Below are 20,315 nucleotides of genomic sequence, written 5' to 3' on the forward strand. Positions count from 1 at the left end.
TGGAATGGAAATGGGAAAACATTACCATGGATTTCATTACTAAATTGCCAAGGACTGCAAGTGGTTATGATACTATTTGGTTAATAGTTGATCGTCTCACCAAGTCAGCACACTTCCTGCCAATGAGAGAAGATGACAAAATGGAGAAGTTGGCGCGATTGTATTTGAAGGAGGTTGTCTCCAGACATGGAATACTCGTCTCTATTATCTCTGATAGGGATGGTAGATTTGTTTCAAGGTTCTGGCAGATGTTGCAACAAGCATTGCGGACTCGTCTAGACATGAGTACGGCCTATCATCCACAAACTGATGCGCAGAGTGAAAGGACGATACAAACGCTTGAAGACATGCTACGAGCATGTGTTATTAATTTCGGAAACAGTTGGGATCGACCCCTACCGTTAACAGAATTTTTCTACAACAACAGTTATCATTCTAGTATTGAGATGGCGCCATTTGAGGCACTTTATGGTAGAAAGTGCAGGTCTCCGATTTGTTGGAATGAAGTGGGGGATAGACAGATTACGGGTCCGGAGATAATACAAGAAACTACCGAGAAAATCATCCAAATTCAACAACGATTGAAAACCGCCCAGAGTCGACAAAAGAGCTACGCGGACAGTAAAAGAAAAGATATAGAGTTTGAAATTAGAGAAATGGTCATGCTTAAGGTTTCACCTTGGAAAGGCGTTGTTCGATTTGGTAAACGGGGGAAACTAAATCCAAGGTACATTGGACCATTCAAGATTATAGATCGTGTCGGACCAGTAGCTTACCAACTGGAGCTACCTCAACAACTCGCGGCTGTACATAACACTTTCCACGTCTCGAATTTGAAGAAATGTTTTGCTAAAGAAGATCTCACTATTCCGTTGGACGAAATCCAAATCAATGAAAAACTTCAATTCATTGAAGAACCCGCCGAAATAATGGATCATGAGGTTAAGAGACTTAAGCAAAACAAGATACCAATTGTTAAGGTTCGATGGAATGCTCGCAGAGGACCTGAGTTCACCTGGGAGCGTGAAGATCAGATGAAGAAGAAATACCCGCATCTATTTCCAGAAGATTCGTCAACACCTTCAACAGCTTAAAATTTCGGGACGAAATTTATTTAACGGGGTAGGTACTGTAGTGACCCGAACTTTTTCATGTTTATATATATTAATTGAGATTGATATTTACATGAATAAATATTTCCAACGTGTTAAGCAATCAAACTTGTTAAGACTTGATTAAATGAAATAAGTTTCATATAAACAATTGATCACCCAAGTTGACAGGCAATTCACGAACGTTACAAAATTGTAAAAACTACATGTTGTGGTATATTTAGACATATACATATGGTTAACATAAGATTATGATGAGTAAGTATCTCACTAAATATATTAACAATGTGTGATATACATAAGAAATGAGATTACTAAGTTAAGAAACTCGAAGTGATATATATAACGATTATCGTTATGATAACGTATACTAAATACATATGTATCATATTAAGATATTGATACACTATATTTAACATGATAAAATGATATTTAAATATATCATTAAGTGTGTTAACAATGAACTACATATGTAAAAACAAGACTACTAACTCAAGAATTACGAAACGAGACTTATATGTAACGATTATCGTTGTAACGATATTTTAATGTATATATCATAATAAGAGATATTCATACATCATAATATCATGATAATATAATAGTTTAACATCTCATTTGATATAATAAACATTGGGTTAACAACATTAATTGAGATCGTTAACTAAAAGGTTTCAAAACAACACTTACATGTAACGACCAACGAAGACTTAACGACTTCATTAGAATGTATATATATGTTGTGTTTTGATATGTATTCTTACACTTTTGAAAGACTTCAAGACACATATCAAAGTACTTCTACTTAATAAAAATGCTTACAATTACATCCTCGTTCAGTTTCATCAACAATTCTACTCGTATGCACCCGTATTCGTACTCGAACAATACACAGCTTTTAGATGTATGTACTATTGGTATATACACTCCAATGATCAGCTCTTAGCAGCTCATGTGAGTCACCTAACACATGTGGGAACCATCATTTGGAAACTACCATGAAATATCTCATAAAATTACAAAAATATTAGTAATCATTCATGACTTATTTACATGAAAACAAAATTACATATCCTTTATATCTAATCCATATACCAACGACCAAAAACACCTACAAACACTTTCATTCTTCAATTTTCTTCATCTAATTGATCTCTCTCAAGTTCCATCTTCAAGTTCTAAGTGTTCTTCATAAATTCCATAAGTATAGTTTCATAAAAATCAAGAATACTTCCAAGTTTGCAAGTTTACTTCCAAGCTTTCTAATCCATTCCAAGTAATCATCTAAGATCAAGGAAACTTTGTTATTTATAGTAGGTTATCTTTCTAATTCAAGGTAATATTCATATTCAAACTTTGATTCAATTTCTACAACTATAACAATCTTATTTCGAGTGAAAATCTTACTTGAACTGTTTTCGTGTCATGATTCTGCTTCAAGAACTTTCAAGCCATCCAAGGATCCTTTGAAGCTAGATCCATTTTTCTAATTTCCAGTAGTTTTATCCAGAAAACTTGAGGTAGTAATGATGTTCATAACATCATTCGATTCATACATATAAAGCTATCTTATTCGATGGTTTAAACTTGTAATCACTAGAACATAGTTTAGTTAATTCTAAACTTGTTCGCAAACAAAAGTTAATCCTTATAACTTGACTTTTAAAATAAACTAAACACATGTTCTATATCTATATGATATGCTAATTTAATGATTTAAAACCTGGAAACACGATGAACACCATAAAATCGGATATACGCCGTCGTAGTGAAACCGGGGGCTGTTTTGGTTTGGATAATTAAAAACTATGATAAACTTTGATTTAAAAGTTGTTCTTCTGGGAAAATGATTTTTCATATGAACATGAAACTATATCCAAAAATCTTGGTTAAACTCAAAGTGAAAGTATGTTTTTCAAAATGGTCATCAAGATGTCGTTCTTTCGACGAAAATGACTACCTCTTTAGTAATTGACATGTAACTTAAATTTTTGACTATAAACCTATACTTTTTCTGTTTGGATTCTTAAATTAGAGTTCAATATGAAACCATATAAATTTGATTCACTCAAAACGGATTTAAAATGAAGAAGTTATGGGTAAAACAAGATTGGATATTTTTGATCTTTTTAGCTACGGGAAATGTTTAACAAATCTATACAAATCATATCCTAGCTAACTTATATTGTATTATACATGTATTCTAATATATTATGTAATCTTAGGATACCATATACACGTATGCAAATGTTTTGATATATCATATCGACCCATGTATATATATTATTTGGAACAACCATAGACACTCTATATGCAGTAATGTTGGAGTTAGCTATACAGGGTTGAGGTTGATTCCAAAAGTATATATACTTTGAGTTGTGATTTAGCCTGAGACATGTATACACTGGGTCGTGGATTGATTCAAGATAATATATATATCGATTTATTTCTGTACATCTAACTGTGGACAACTAGTTGTAGGTTACTTACGAGGACAGCTGACTTAATACACTCAAATCTTTAAAACATAATAAAAATGGTTATAATTATATTTTGATCATACTTTGATATATATGTACATATTTGTATAGGTTCGTGAATCGATCCGTGGCCAAGTCTTATTTCCGAGGAAGGAAATATCTGTGAAAGTGAGTTATAGTCCCACTTTTAAAATCTAATATTTTTGGGATGAGAATACATGCAGGTTTTATAAATGATTTACAAAATAGACACAAGTACGTGAAACTAAATTCTATGGTTGAATTATCGAAATCGAATATGCCCCTTTTTATTAAGTCTGATAATCTAAGAATTAGGGAACAGACACCTTAATTGACGCGAATCCTAAAGATAGATCTATTGGGCCTAACAAACCCCATCCAAAGTACCAGATGCTTTAGTACTTCGAAATTTATATCATATCCGAAGGGTGTCCCAGAATGATGGGGATATTCTTATATATGCATCTTGTTAATGTCGGTTACCAGGTGTTCACCATATGAATGATTTTTATCTCTATGTATGGGATGTGTATTGAAATATGAAATCTTGTGGTCTCTTGTTACGATTTGATATATATAGGTTAAACCTATAACTCACCAACATTTTTATTGACGTTTAAAGCATGTTTATTCTCAGGTGAATATTAAGAGCTTCCGCTGTTGCATACTAAAATAAGGACAAGATTTGGAGTCCATGTTTGTATGATATTGTGTAAAAACTGCATTCAAGAAACATATGTCGATGTAATATATTTCTATTGTAAACCATTATGTAATGGTCGTGTGTAAACAGTATATTTTAGATTATCATTATTTGATAATCTACGTAATGTTTTTAAAACCTTTATTGATAAAATAAAGGTTATGGCTGTTTTAAAAATGAATGCAGTCTTTGAAAAACGTCTCATATAGAGGTCAAAACCTCGCAATGAAATCAATTAATATGGAACGTTTATAATCAATATTAATGGGACATTTCATATAATTGGTGTGTTGGTGGATCACGATGGGTAGATGAAGGCGATGATCAAATAGTAGAGACATAATTGAGCTCGAAAGTTCTCAGATTGTGCATCAAAGCTTAGGTGGGTTTATGAAGGTTGAGGTAATGGGTGACGGTGGTGTTCATGAAGTAGAAAGGAAGTGGTGATTGATTATGTGGTTTTGTGATTCAACGATAGTGGGTATGGGATGGTTTAATAAACTAATGAGATGTATGGTGGGTTCAATGCATCCGAATGTATATGTGTATGCATAAATAATATGATGAAAACAACAAGGACAAATTCAACATAGTAAACCCATTTTTAATTATCACGGTTTTTGAATCAATCAATTAAACATAGTACTTGATTAATCATTCAATCAATTTTCAATTAGTAACAGTGGAAGATTTGTTTGTATTGATAATCTAAATTCGACTGGTAACCATATTAGAGATAGAAAAACAAATTGGATAGTGATGTTAAACAGATTCATATCATTGATCTGAATTTTAATCTATACTTAGTTAACAATAATAGTAATTAATTTTTAATAATAATAATAATACTTTTAACAATAAAAATACTAATAGAAATAATAATATTAATGTTAAGATAATAATAATAATAAATAATAATAATGATAACTAAGATAATAACTTTTCTACTAATTATAATAGAAATGATATTAATAATAATAATAATTTTAGTAATAATAATATTATAACAATTTCAATGTATCAAATTTCATATCTATATATATATATATATATATATATATATATATATATATATATATATATATATATATATATATATATATATATTTATAATAACGTAATAGTTTTCATTACAACGTATATTATTTTACATTTTTATCTGTAACATCAAATGTATATAATAGTTTATTAATATGATTAATAATTTTTATATATAATTATTTATATATCCATATTCATTTATAGATAAATGTTCGTGAATCGTTGGGAATAGTCGAAGGGTAATTAAATATATGAACATAGTTTCAAAATTTTTGAGACTCAACATCACAAACTTTGCTTATCTTGTTAAAATTATATAAAGATTAAGTTTAAATTTGGTCAGAAATTTTCGGGTCGTCACAACAATCACTTGAAATTCCTAAGCTAGTTGTCTAGCTCACTCAAGGTGTTGAAGCACACATTGATTCACTTCTCAAATCACTAAGAGAGCTACTCAACATATGAAATCAAAGTAAAGCCTAAAATAAACGCATAGCAATGGTTCTTTAGCTATCACAATAACACATGATCATGTAATTCATTCAAACAACATCATTCAATTGATTTTGGGGCAAACACTAGCATTAGAGATTCATAGATAAGCAAACACAAGAGATTTAGCCAATCATGGTTAAGATTAAACTAATAATAAGCATAGAAACATAAACAATCATCATCTTAAAGTTATTACAAGCAATAGATTCAAAATATATAAAGTAAAGTGGAGATTACAACCCAAAATGTAAAGAGATGAAGATCTAGAGCTAAACAATGATGGATCTTGAGCTAGCTTCCTTGAATCCTCCTTCAAGCATCATTGGATGATGAAATTAAGGTTTTGTAGGTGAAATTCGGAGTTGGAATCGCTGCTCTCTAAAGACACATACTAAAAATAACCTAATCTTGTTCCTTTTATAGTGCTGAAAATCTGGGCTGAAACAATGAGGAGCGCCGCTTTTGACACAACAGCTGCGCTTTTGGCTTAAGTGAGGAGCGGTGCTTTTAATCAAGAACGCCGTTTTTGGCTTCATTCAGGGGCGGCGCTTTTGCTTTAGGAGCATCGCTTTTGTCTGGATAGGAGCGGCGCTTTTGGCTGTCGGAACGGCGCTTGTATCCACTGGTTGAAAATGGAACCAAAACCTGCATAAGAACGTCGCTTTTTAGGTAGGTGCGACGCTTTTGCTCCACGGGAGCGGCGCTCTTAGTTAAGGAGCGGCGCTTTTGATGCTGAATTATGCACTTGTCATTTCCTTAGCCACTTTTGATCAAGATTTGGTCAATTTTACACCAAATAAAGTCCTCAGCCCCCAAATTACCATTTAGCTCAATAGCACACAAAATAGGCTCCAAGATCATCAAAAACCATACAAAGTGAGGGAGTTATCGCGAGATAAAACATGTATAAATGGAGCGATATCAAACCTCCTACATTTGAATCTTTGCTTGTCCTCAAGCAAACAAAGTGACAAAACAAGCTTTGGAGATAGAGAACAAATAAGTGATCAATGCTAAAGCGCAAAAAGTTTGGGCACAAATTAATACCTTTCATGAATATGAACTTGATGGCTAGAGTGTTCTCCAAAAACTTGCACTTGCTTAGAACCAAGCACAAACATCATCTTCTTCTTCTAACACAAGCTCAATGCAAGCTCCAAATAAACTCTTCACTAGCACACTTCCAAGTATTCAATCCTCAAACACTAACATAATCACATTTCAAGCCTAAGTCTACCCAAATCAATCATTCCCTCGACCAAAGTCAACTTCATCTTCGAGAAGGTCATCAAACATCAATCACAGAGTATCAAATCTTCACAAACTCAACTTATACCTCCTTGACCTTGATCAAATATGTAGGATTTATGGGATAGCCATAAACTCATCAAACTAATCAATTCACATCAAATCTCCAAATCAATCACAATCTAACACAAACCTACTCAAATAAGCTCAAGGTGTACCCAAAAGATCCAAAATGCACCTAGAATGAACAAGGGCCATGAATATCATACACATCATCACTCATCAAGAAATACATCATGAAAAGAATATGCCTCCAAAAAGATATGCTCACCAAGTCAACCCGCGATGGCTATCCCTCTTCCACCTCCATGCCCCTAAAACACCTATTTTCATCAATTCCAAACAATGGTCGTCAATTCCAAATGATAATCGTCAATTCCAAGTGATAATCGTCAATTCCAAGTTTAGGGTTAAGGTGGGTGCACCAAAGCTAGGGGACTGGGTACCCCTATTTTTATTAGTCACCCCGGGCTCGGGATGACCAGCGCTCATCAAGCTTTCTATCACAACTCTATGGTTTCTCTCATAGTAGGGCGAAAGCATTGACGGAGGTTCGTGGAATTAGGGCCCCACATGGCTAAATAAAAGAGTCCGTCAATTCCAAGATTTGAAGCACTAGGAAGACTTTAACTTCCTTAAAAAGGATCGAGCTAGACTTGGGAGACTTTACTCCCAAGCTTGGAACAAAAAAGAACTTGGAAGACTTTACTTCCAAGTTTGGAAGACTTGACTTCCAAAATGAGAAATTGGGCGAACTTGACTCTCCTGGGAGTGTTAAAGCTTGAAGCTTTTATTTACTCATCTACTTCCCACATAACAAGCTTTTATGCTTATGTTAAGAAAAGGTAGGAAGTAGCTACTACCTTTCCGTTAATTGAATGCACGAGTGTGCCATAGCTTTTGGCTATGGCGTGTGTTATCTAGCAACACTAGCATGAAGTCATTGCTCTTCATCAAGAATATAACACACGGTGAAGTTCGGTGGCTCCTCTTCCCACGGTATGATACATCGGTTGAAACATCATGTAATGATGAGACAACCAATGTCAATATGAAATGGTGTAGATCAGGAAGTCTCCCACACCAAGTAAAATGAAATTCGGGAGACTTGACTCCCTATAATGGATGGACTCGATTCATCTGGAAGTGTTAAAGCATAATGCTTTAAACACTTGGTTTTGGTGCAACATGCATGAAAGACTTTAACTTCCAAGCATAAGTTTTGAAAATCAAGGAAAAGACTTTACTTTTCCAAAAAATTTGAAAATTTTACAAGTTTTAACCATTTTAGTGTTTATGATATGAATTAATATAATGGTTAAAAACTTGTTCCAAAAATTTAATCAACATTGCAAACTTGAAGCTTTGTAGTGTATGTGATACGTTTACCGAAAAAGTTCAAAATGGACCGATATTTTAACTCTCCCCCCTACATTTAGTTTGATGCGATGCCCTCATTACATTGAAATGATAGAATAAGTGAAAATGAGGGGCATTTTGAAATAGAAAAGATGAGAGAAAAGAAAGTAAAAACCGGTTAAGAACAAACGATATTTGTTGGCACCATTCGAGAAACTTAATTACCAAAGAATGCAAGTCGATGAGCTTGATGCCCGAACTTAATGCCAGGTTTGGATCAATCATCAAAAAGTGTATCCTGCCACTAAGAACCACAATAAGCAAGAGAAATACAAACAACCACAAGAATATCCACGCACGCCCATCGTCGAATTATTACAAACATAGAAATGATCATGTGTGAGAGTAGAAATATAAGTATACTACCTCACACTGAAACGATAATTCCAAGTTTCACACACAATTACCAAATTAAGTTAAGTTACATGCTTAATCAAAGGATAAATTATTTCACCACACATTACCAAATACCCATTGCGTGTCGGGCTTGACTTCTAGATGCGCCTCCAGATACACTCATGATAACCCAAGCGAGGCATAGAGATCTTCTTCGTCTCATTAAAATTGACTTTCAAGAACTTCACAATTCGAGTCATATAATGACCACCAACACTTGGGAGCTCAAATTTTTCGCCACATGCGTCAAATAGATAACTCGCGATAAGGTTGGGAAGATTAATGTGCTTCTTCTTGTGAATACTATGGATCAACCAAATATCGAACAATCGTCATCTTATCAACATCCTCCATTCGGTGGAATACTGATTGGGCGAAGAACCTTTGGATGCAATGAAGTATGGGGCTTTTGAGCGCACTAGGAACTTGATTATCGGGGGTTAGCTTGACATGACTAATTTAACTCCACGCTTGCTGGGGATTAAATTCGTTCGGGTTGAAGGTTTCACATTTTTCCAAGTACATGAAGGTGGAATTGAGATGAGAATCTGTGTAGAGACCTAGACATGCCATGAATTGGCTCATGCTCATTTGCCTTTCCGCACCCCCTAGCCTGAATGTAAGGTAGTTGTAGAGCCATGGTGAGCCAACCTTGAAATTAACCCTCAGGGTTGCTAGGAACTCACGGGTTAGCAACGGGTAGACATCTTCTTTCATGTAAAGGAGGAACTCCCATGGGCGCATAAACTTATTACCCTCTTCAACTGTGAACGTATCTCGAATCTGATGACCTAGCCCCGCTAATTCAAATTCGGTTCAATTGATGTACTTGGCAGGGTACACCGGCATATGAAGCCTATTAACCACTTGATCTTGAATTGTTTCATCCTTTAAAAGCACTTGCAACCATTCATGAGCATCGGTAGATCGTTCATATCCCTTTCCTATATCACTTTCCTGAAATAGAATCAACAAACAATACACGCAAAAACGATTCCATGACATTAGCATCAATTAAATATATCGCATTCAACCATTGATGGGGCAACATGCCCCCTACATTTAATTTCAGGACAAGGGCGTCACAACATGCAATAATGAACAATATGACTAAATTGCAAAAAGTCAACTCTAGTCAAAGTCAAAGGTCAAATTAAGCTTAAAACTAGGAGCATGCATTTTAGTGTAGCAATTAGTCATATCATCTCAAGTATAATCATCAACAAGTAAGGTTCAATTGCAATTACACCCCAATTAGTCAAACCTAGTCAATAGTCAAAGAGTCAAGAACCCTAAATTCAATTGAACCACATACAAGCATGAAAGTTGGTTTCTTTTTGATCTAGACATAACATATAAGCATAGAATGACCAATTGTATCATTACATTCTCAATTAAACATCATCTTTGAAAACCCCGCAAATTGGTAGGAACTCTAAAAATTCAAAGTGTAAATTTTCAAAATCAAACATGATAATAACAAGAGTTCATCACCAATTTAGCACAGTCATCATCAATTGCTTAGAGATCTAGAAATAAGAAGAAATAAGAACATAACAAGAATCATGCAAATAATTGAAGATAGGTGTTAATGAAGCATGAATCTTACTTTACTCATGATAGATGATGATAAGAATGCAAGAAATCTTCACAAAAGATGTCAACTTAGTGCTAGGGGTCAAAGTTGCTGAGACTTAGCGACAATATGGAAGAATAAATGAAGTGGGTGGAGAAAATGAAGTGCGTGGGTCGTATTTAAAACTTGACTGCCCAGGTCCAGGAGCGCCACTCTTGATTCAAGAGCACCGCTCCTAAAGAGATAAAAGCGCCGCTTTTCAAGTAAAAGCGTCGCTCTTGAGAAAATAAAAGCGCCACTTTTCAATGAAAAAACGTCGCTTCTGCCCACTGTCCATTTTTGGTCCAAAATTACAGGTTAAAGCGTCGCTTTTTGAATCAGGAGTGCTACTTTTGGAATCCAAAAGCGCCGCTTCTAGTACAAAAGAGCCGGTCTTATACCTGATGCAGTTTTTGCAGTTTTGAAATCTAATTCAACTCATTCAAAAGCTTTTTTTGCAGTTTTTCTAATTTACCCAAATGCATGAAATGCAACTACATGCAAATGCAACCTATTAAACATAATATCATACAAGTCTATATGAAATGTAATCCTAAATGCACAAATATACACAAGTGTGATTGTTTTGATCACGGGTCTATCACTTGACCCGTTTTAGCGCAAGGGTGTTACTTTGGGTAGAGCTTGATGTCATCAAGCTCAATAGCATTGATGTCATCCCTATAAACCTTCAACCTATGACCCTTTACCTTGAAAGTATTTCCACTCCCATATAACTCCACATAACCCGTAGGATAAGCCCTCTTAACAATGTATGGACCCGTCCATCTAGACTTCAACTTACCGGGTGAGAACTTAAAGCGGGGGTTGAAAACTAAGACCTTATCGTTTGGGTGAAATTCTTTAGGACCTTTGAATCGGGCATCGTGCCAACGCTTAGTCTTCTCTTTGTATGCCAAAGAGTTATCGTATGCCTCTAACCTAAGCTCCTTTAGTTCGTGCATTTGCATCACTCGTTTTTCCTTAGCTCGTTCTAGGTCTAGGTTTACATCCTTAATTGCCCAAAATGCCTTGTGTTCCACCTCAATCGGATGTGACATGCCTTCCCATATACTAGACGAAACGGTGTGGTGCCTATATGTGTTTTGTAAGCGGTTCTAAATTCCTACAATGCTTCATCTAGCTTGGTTGACCAAATCTTAGGGTTATTACTAACCGTCTTTTCCAAAATTCTTTTCAAAGCACGGTTCGTGTTCTCGACTTGACTACTAGTTTGGGGATGGTAAGGGGTCGAAAAACGATGTGTTACACTATATGACTCTCTCCATAAGACTATGAGAAAAATGTGTCCCTCGATCCGAGATCAACGCTTTTGGCACACCAAACCTAGCAAACAACCCTTTTAAAAACTTAACAACTACTCTCACATCATTGGTTAGCAAGGCTTTGGCCTCGGCCCATTTTGAAACATAATTTACTGCCACCAAGATATAAACGCACTTATTTAAGTTCGGGAATGGACCCATGAAATCTAAACCCATACATCGAATACCTCACATATTTGAATGTCGGTTTGAGGCATCTCATCTCTCTTGGAGATGGATCCCGACCTTTAGCAAGAGTCACATCGCTTAACCAACTCATGTGCATCCTTGAAGATAGTGGGCCAATAGAAACCAGAATCGAACACCTTCTTAGTGGTGTGATTCGGTCTAAAATGCCCTCCCGTAGGTCCACTATGACAACTCATTAAAGTCTCACGGGCTTCTTGCCCATAAACACATCTCCGAATTACTTGATCTGCCCCAATGCGAAACAAGTGTGGTTCTTCCCAAAAGTAATACCGTAAATCGTTGAAAAACTTTTTCTTTTGTTGGTATGATAAACCTTTTTGTAAAACATTTAAGGCCAAGTAGTTAGTAAAATCGGAGAACCATGGGACTTTTTCTTGCCCATAACCTTGACAAGTGGTCGGCCGCCACATTCTCGGCTCCCTTTTTATCCCTTATTTCTATATCAAACTCTTGTAATAAAAGCACCCATCTAATTAAACGATATTTCGAATCTTGTTTTTGAAAAAGATATCGTAACGCGGAGTGGTCCGTGTATACGATCGTTTTGGAAAGTACAAGATAAGATCGAAACTTATCGAAATCAAATACTACCGCAAGAAGCTCCTTCTCGGTAGTGGTGTAATTCAATTGGGCCTCGGTTACGGTCTTGCTTGCATAGTAAATCGGTCTAAAGTGTTGGTCAACTCATTGACCAAGCACCGCGCCAAGAGCATAATCGCTCGCATCACACATTAATTCGAAGTCTTTATCCCAGTCGAGAGAAATAAGAATTGGTGGGTTAATGAGCTTTTCCTTCAATAAGTTAAAAGCTTTGGTGCATTCCTCATTAAACAAGAAAGGTTGGTCTTTTTCTAACAACTTGGTCATAGGGCGAGCGATTTTCGAAAAATCTTTTATGAACCGTCTATAAAATCCGCGTGCCCCAGAAAACTTCGGATTGCTTTCACATCCGATGGTTCCGGTAAGTCTTTTATCACACTAATTTTAGCTTTGTCTACCTCGATTCCCGCTTTAAAAATTTTGTGTCCCAAAACTACCCCTTCGTTGACCATGAAGTGGCATTATTCCCAATTAAGAACCAAATTTGCACTTTCAGAACGAGTTAACATTTTATCAAGATTTTTAAGAAAATGGTCGAATGAATCTCCGAATACCGAAAAGTCATCCATTAATACCTCCATAGTATCCTCAACCATATCCGAGGAAATAGCAAGCATGCTTCGTTGAAAGGTTCCCGGGGCATTGCATAGCCCAAATGGCATCCTTCGATATGCAAATGTACCATAAGGGCATGTAAAGGTTGTCTTTTCTTGATCCTCGAGATTTGAAAGTATCCCAAAATCTCGTCAAGAAAGCAATAAAACTCTCTCCCGCTCAAACGTTCGATCATTTGATCGATGTAAGGGAGTGGGAAATTGGTCTTTTCGTGTGGCCTCATTTAAACGTCTATAGTCAATGCACACCCGCCATCCCGTGATGGTTCGGGTTGGGGCAAGCTCATTTTGGTCGTTTAAGATCACCGTGGTCCCACCCTTTTTGGGTACCACTTATACGGGACTCACCCATGGTGAGTCGGATATTGGATAAGTAAGCCTCGCGTTCAACAATTTAATCACTTCCTTTTTGACAACCTCTTTCATGTTGAGGTTAAGTCTTCGTTGTCTTTGGACAACTGGTTTGAAGTTCCCTTTCATGAGAATTTTGTGTGTGCAATATGATGGATTGATCCCCGGGATGTCCGTGATCTTCCATACTATGGCCTTATGGTGGGACTTAAGTAGTGAGACAAATCGGGTCTTTTGGTCTTGGGTGAGTTTAGAAGAAATAATCACCAGAAGTTGGTTTTCTTCCTTAGGATAAGCATATTAAAGATGCTCGGGGAGCTCTTTAAGCTCGAGAGTGGGAGGTTCCTCCCATGAAGACTTGATTCGAAATCTATCTTCATGAGGGATAAACTCAAATGACTCTTCCCGAGTGGTCTCATTTTCACTTTCAAACTCATCAACATTAACATTCATCAATTCCCTAAAATCGTCCTATAAATCCCCAATTTCATTATCACAAGTTTGGTCGAACCCCGTGGAATCAACCTTTAAAAGCTTTTCAAGTTCTTTATGCACATAAAGGTCAATGTGGTCAAAGGCATAGCACTCATCATCATCGGTGTTACTCGGTTGCTTCATAGCTTCTCGGATATTGATGGTCACACTCTCTTCACCAACTCTAATGTTGAGTTGGTTGCGTTGCACTAAGATGATGGTGTTGGCGGTTACCAAAAATGGTCTTCCTAAGATGAGGGGGACTTGAAGGTCCTCCTTCATCTCCATGATAACAAAATCAACTGGGAACACCAAGGTGTCAATGCTAACCAAGATGTCCTCGGCGATACCAATAGCGGCGTTAAATGAATGATTAGCCAACCTTATCCTAATCCTTGTTGGTTTAAGAGGTCCAAGACCGAGTCTCTCATAAAGTGAGTGGGGCATTAAGTTAATGCTTGCCCCCAAATCGGCAAGTGCATTGAACACTTTCGACTCACCAAATTTACAAGGGAAAACGAATTTTTCCGGATCTCCTAACTTCTTAGGAATCTGTGGCATTGATGCAAGAATCTTATTGCATTCCTCTTCAATAAAGAAAGACGTTTCGTCATGATATTTACCCCTTTGAGATATTAGCTCCTTGATGAACCGACCATAGTTTGGCATTCCTTTGAGCACATCGGTGATCGGCAAGTTAACCGAGACGTTTTTCATCATTTCTTGAATCTTTTTGTATTGAGCCGCCAACTTGTCCTTCTTTAAAGATTTTGGATATGACACCGGTCTCGTAGCCTTTGAAGACTCATCACACTTTTTCTTAGCCGATTCATCATTACCCGTACCCTCGGTTGAGTTGACCTTTTCTTTACCCTTCTCCTTACTAACCCCGGTTTCCTCTTCAATAAAACTTGGTAGTGGTTCATGGGTTATAAAGGGTTATAAAGGGTTGTAGTATAGTGGTAAGTATTCCCGCCTGTCATGCGGGTGACCCGGGTTCGATCCCCGGCTGCGGCGCCAACAAAGTATTGATGATGTACGTTGTATGCATCTCTTACCCTCTAAATTTATATATGATTCAGACACTACAAATAAGTACACACAATTAACGAGCACTTAGAACCCGGTTATTATAGCACTTCAATGTAAGTATTCTTATCGAGTTCGTCCCAAGAGAGCGGTGTAAGTCGAATATTTGAAACTATCAATTGTCCTAGGGTTTGTTTGATTGGGGGTTTTGATTGATTTTGATTTACAACTAAAACTTGCACAATTAAACAAACTTAAACTTAACGAGTAAACTAGTAGCAAATAACAAGTAATGAAATATTAAGAACTTAAATCAAATTAACTAAGTAGTGTTCACTGCTTTTTCAAAAAAAAAAAAAAAACAAAAAACAAAAAACAAAAAAAAACTAAGTAATGTTCACTTATCTAATCCTTTCTATGCTTGGCTTGTCCCGTTTTGCCTATTTTGCTATCTCATTAGTTGTTGAGCTATTAAATGTTTAGCATCACTACCAAACCTTAAATCAAATAACACTCCGCGAATTCACATAAGCATTATATTCTAAGATCAAGTTAAGCATGATAGGTTATCGAGATTATGCTTGGGTTGAAATCACTTAAAAACCTCCAACTATCGAAATCACTTAAGATAATAGGCACTACTATGTTGACTAAAGGCCAATTGAAAACCAACCTAGATCAAGAACACAATCACTTGAATTTCCTAAGCTAGTTTTCTAGATCACTCAAGGTGTTGAAGCACACATTGATTCGCTTCTCAAATCAATAAGAGAGCTACTCAACATATGTAATCAAAGTAAAGCCTAAAACAAACGTATAGCAATGGTTCTTTAGCTATCATAATAACACATGATCATATAATTCATTCAAACAACATCATTCAATTGATTTTGGGGCAAACACTAGCATTAGAGATTCATAGATAAGCAAACACAAGAGATTTAGCCAATCATGGCTAAGATTAAACTAATAATAAGCATAGAAACATAAACAATCATCATCTTAAAGTTATTACAAGCAATAGATTCAAAATATATAAAGTAAAGTGGAGATTACAACCCAAAATGTAAAGAGATGAAGATCTAGAGCTACACAATGATGGATCTTGAGCTAGCTTCCTTGAATTCACCTTCAAGCATCAATGGATGATGAAATTAAGATTTTGTAGGTGAAATTCGGAGTTGGAATCGCTGCTCTCTAAAGACACATACTAAATATAACCTAATCTTGTTCCTTTTATAGTTCTGAAAATCTGGGCTGAAACAGCGACAGGAGTGCCGCTTTTGACACAGGAGCGGCGCTTTTGGCTTAAGTGAGGAGCGACGCTTTTAATTAGGAACGCCGCTTTTAGCTTCATTCAGGGGCGACGCTTTTGCTTTAGGAGCGCCGCTTTTGTCTAGATAGGAGCGGCGCTTTTGGCTGTCGAAACGATGCTTCTGTCCACTGGCAGAAAATGGAACCAAAACGTGCATAAGAACATCGCTTTCTAGGTAGGTGCGGCGCTTTTTATCCACAGGAGCGGCGCTCTTAGTTAAGGAGTGGCGCTTTTGATGCTGAATTCTGCACTTATTATTTCCTTAGCCACTTTTGTTTAAGATTGGTTCAATTTTACACCAAATCAAGTCCTCAGCCCACAAATTACTATTTAGCTCAATAGCACACAAAATAGGCTCCAAGATCATCAAAAACCGAACAAAGTGAGGAAGATATCGCGAGATAAAACATGTATTTTCATGACCCATCCTAATCCATCAGGATGAATACATTACATTTGGTTACATCGCTAGGTACTTGACCTCTATATGATAAATTTTACAAACATTGCATTCGTTTTTAAAAGACAAACTTTCATTTCATCGACAGTTAACGGCATGCATATCATTTCATAATATATCCAACTATAATTGACTTAGTAATAATCTTGATGAACTCAACGACTCGAATGCAACGTCTTTTGAAATATGTCATGAATGACTCCAAGTAATATCTCTAAATCGAGCAAATGCACAGCGGAAGATTTCTTTCATACATGAGAATAAACATGTTTTCAAGTATCAACCAAAAGGTTGCTGAGTTCATAGGTTTATCATAATCATTCATTTCCATAATTTTAATAGACCACAAGATTTCCTTTATTCAATAATCATACACTCGCAAGTGTTTTAAAAAAATTCATTCATATGGATTGAACACCTGGTAACCGACATTAACATCATGCATATAGAATATCCCCAAAACAGAAATCCATCTGTATAATATAAACTCGAAGTACTAAAGCATACCATTTTTCAGTATGGGGGAGTTAGTGCCCGTAGATCTACCTTTAGGATTCACGTCAATTAGGGTGTATGTTCCCTAATTCTTAGGCTACCAAGCTAAAAGGGTGATATTCGATTCGATAATCCAACCATAGAATGTAATTTTTGAGTACTTGTGTCTATTTCGTAAAACAGTTATAAAAACAGCGCATGTATTCTCAGTCCCAAAAATATATATTGCAAAAGCATTTAAAAAGGGAGCAAATGAAACTCACTATATGATATTTTGTAGTAAAAATATGCATACGACAGAACTGAACAATGCAAGGTTGGCCTCGGATTCACGAACCTATTTCAATTATATATATATTAACACATAATATTAATCAACTAAGTTTATAAATTTTATAATGTATTATGATTAATATTTTTATATATAATTATATTAATACTTATAATAGGTTATATTATATATATGATATATATTTTAATTAATGTTATAATAATAATATATTAGTTAATATATTAAAACATGGTAGTTTATAATATTAGTTATATTTATGTTACATGTAAAAATTATATTTTATATAAAGAATATTTGTTGTAATAATAATAATAATACTAGTAATTTAAAAAAAATAATGATAATAATAATAAAAATAAGGACAATTTTAATAATAATAAGGATAGTTTTAATAATACTAATAATAATAGTAATATTAATTCTTAAAAGAATAGTTTTAATAATAATGATAAAAATAGTTATTAGAAGTGATAATATTAATAATGATAGTTTTTAATAATAATAATAATAATAATAATAATAATAATAATAATAATAATAATAATAATCCTTACATTAATAATTATAATGATAATAAGAATAATAATACTTATAGACACTACATTGACCTCTATATGATATATTTTACAAACATTGCATTCGTTTTTAAAAGACAAACTTTCATTTCATCGACAGTTGACGGCATGCATACCATTTCATAATATATCCAACTATAATTGACTTAGTAATAATCTTGATGAACTCAACGACTCGAATGCAACGTCTTTTGAAATATGTCATGAATGACTCTAAGTAATATCTCTAAATCGAGCAAATGCACAGCGGAAGATTTCTTTCATACCTGAGAATAAACATGTTTTCAAGTATCAACCAAAAGGTTGCTGAGTTCATAGGTTTATCATAATCATTCATTTCCATAATTTTAATAGACCACAAGATTTCCTTTATTCAATAATCATACACTCGCAAGTGTTTTAAAAAAAATCATTCATATGGATTGAACACCTGGTAACCGACATTAACATCATGCATATAGAATATCCCCAAAACAGAAATCCATCTGTATAATATAAACTCGAACTACTAAAGCATACCATTTTTCAGTATGGGGGGAGTTAGTGCCCGTAGATCTACCTTTAGGATTCGCGTCAATTAGGGTGTCTGTTCCCTAATTCTTAGGCTACCAAGCTAAAAGGGTGATATTCGATTCGATTATCCAACCATAGAATGTAATTTTTGAGTACTTGTGTCTATTTCATAAAACAGTTATAAAAACAGTGCATGTATTCTCAGTCCCAAAAATATATATTGCAAAAGCATTTAAAAAGGGAGCAAATGAAACTCACTATACGATATTTTGTAGTAAAAATATGCATACGACGGAACTGAACAATGCAAGGTTGGCCTCGGATTCACGAACCTATTTCAATTATATATATATTAACACATAATATTAATCAACTAAGTTTATAAATTTTATAATGTATTATGATTAATGTTTTTATATATAATTATATTAATACTTATAATAGGTTATATTATATATATGATATATATTTTAATTAATGTTATAATAATAATATATTAGTTAATATATTAAAACATGGTAGTTTATAATATTATTTATATTTATGTTACATGTAAAAATTATATTTTATATAAAGAATATTTGTTGTAATAATAATAATAATAATAATACTAGTAATTTCAAAAAAAAAAATAATGATAATAATAATAAAAATAATGACAATTTTAATAATAATAAGGATAGTTTTAATAATACTAATAATGATAGTAATATTAATTCTTAAAAGAATAGTTTTAATAATAATGATAAAAATAGTTATTAGAAGTGATAATATTAATAATGATAGTTTTTAATAATAATAATAATAATAATAATAATAATAATAATCCTTACATTAATAATTATAATGATAATAAGAATAATAATACTTATATTAATAATAAAAATAATAAAATTAATAATAATAATAATAATAATAATAATAATACTAATACTAATATTACTACCTTAAGAAATAAGCTTTCCAAAAATAAAACGTCACTACCCAGGTTCAAACCCGAAACCTCTCGGTTAAACCCAACACTCCAAACCACTCCTCCGTTCTTTCATTTCTGTTTTAATGCAGATTTTATTCTCAGTTAGCTCATTTTCCGTGTTCCTCTCATCTTATAATCAACATACATACGTACATCATCATACTATCATCCGTGATCATAATCATTGACACCATCATCCATGCTTAACATCATACTCCATCCTAATCATTTTCATTGTTCTTAAATCATTACATTAATATCATCGTCAATATCATCTACTCATCTCGTCAACAACCATCTCATCACGTACTCACTTCATCATCATCGTGATTTATATGCATCACGTATATCATCATCTACATCATCATCGAGCTTATCATCATCATTGTTAGTGTTGCAAGTGCGTTCATTAGCAGCAGCAGTACGGTGTTTGAAGACATAGGCGGACCACTACACTAAGTTAAATAGGCTCAATCTAAGTTTAAATAGGCTTAAG

At 34.4% G+C, this 20,315-nt stretch overlaps 2 protein-coding genes across 2 annotated transcripts; both read right to left on the reverse strand.

Moving 5' to 3' along the window:
- Positions 1–11,861: 11,861 nt before the first annotated feature.
- Positions 11,862–12,535, reverse strand: LOC139841257 (uncharacterized). Its single transcript, XM_071831484.1, has 2 exons — positions 12,178–12,535; positions 11,862–12,028 (listed from the first exon to the last, which is right to left on the reverse strand). Exons 1-2 carry the CDS (start codon positions 12,533–12,535, stop codon positions 11,862–11,864), a joined length of 525 nt encoding a protein of 174 aa, XP_071687585.1.
- Positions 12,536–13,990: 1,455 nt separating this feature from the next.
- LOC139841258 (uncharacterized) lies at positions 13,991–16,550 on the reverse strand. The gene is made up of 3 exons (XM_071831485.1): positions 16,415–16,550; positions 14,216–15,063; positions 13,991–14,161 (listed from the first exon to the last, which is right to left on the reverse strand). Exons 1-3 carry the CDS (start codon positions 16,548–16,550, stop codon positions 13,991–13,993), a joined length of 1,155 nt encoding a protein of 384 aa, XP_071687586.1.
- Between the last annotated feature and the right edge of the window lie 3,765 nt (positions 16,551–20,315).

This window comes from Rutidosis leptorrhynchoides, chromosome 4 (genome assembly GCF_046630445.1).
Source record: "Rutidosis leptorrhynchoides isolate AG116_Rl617_1_P2 chromosome 4, CSIRO_AGI_Rlap_v1, whole genome shotgun sequence".
Taxonomy (NCBI): Eukaryota; Viridiplantae; Streptophyta; class Magnoliopsida; order Asterales; family Asteraceae; genus Rutidosis; species Rutidosis leptorrhynchoides.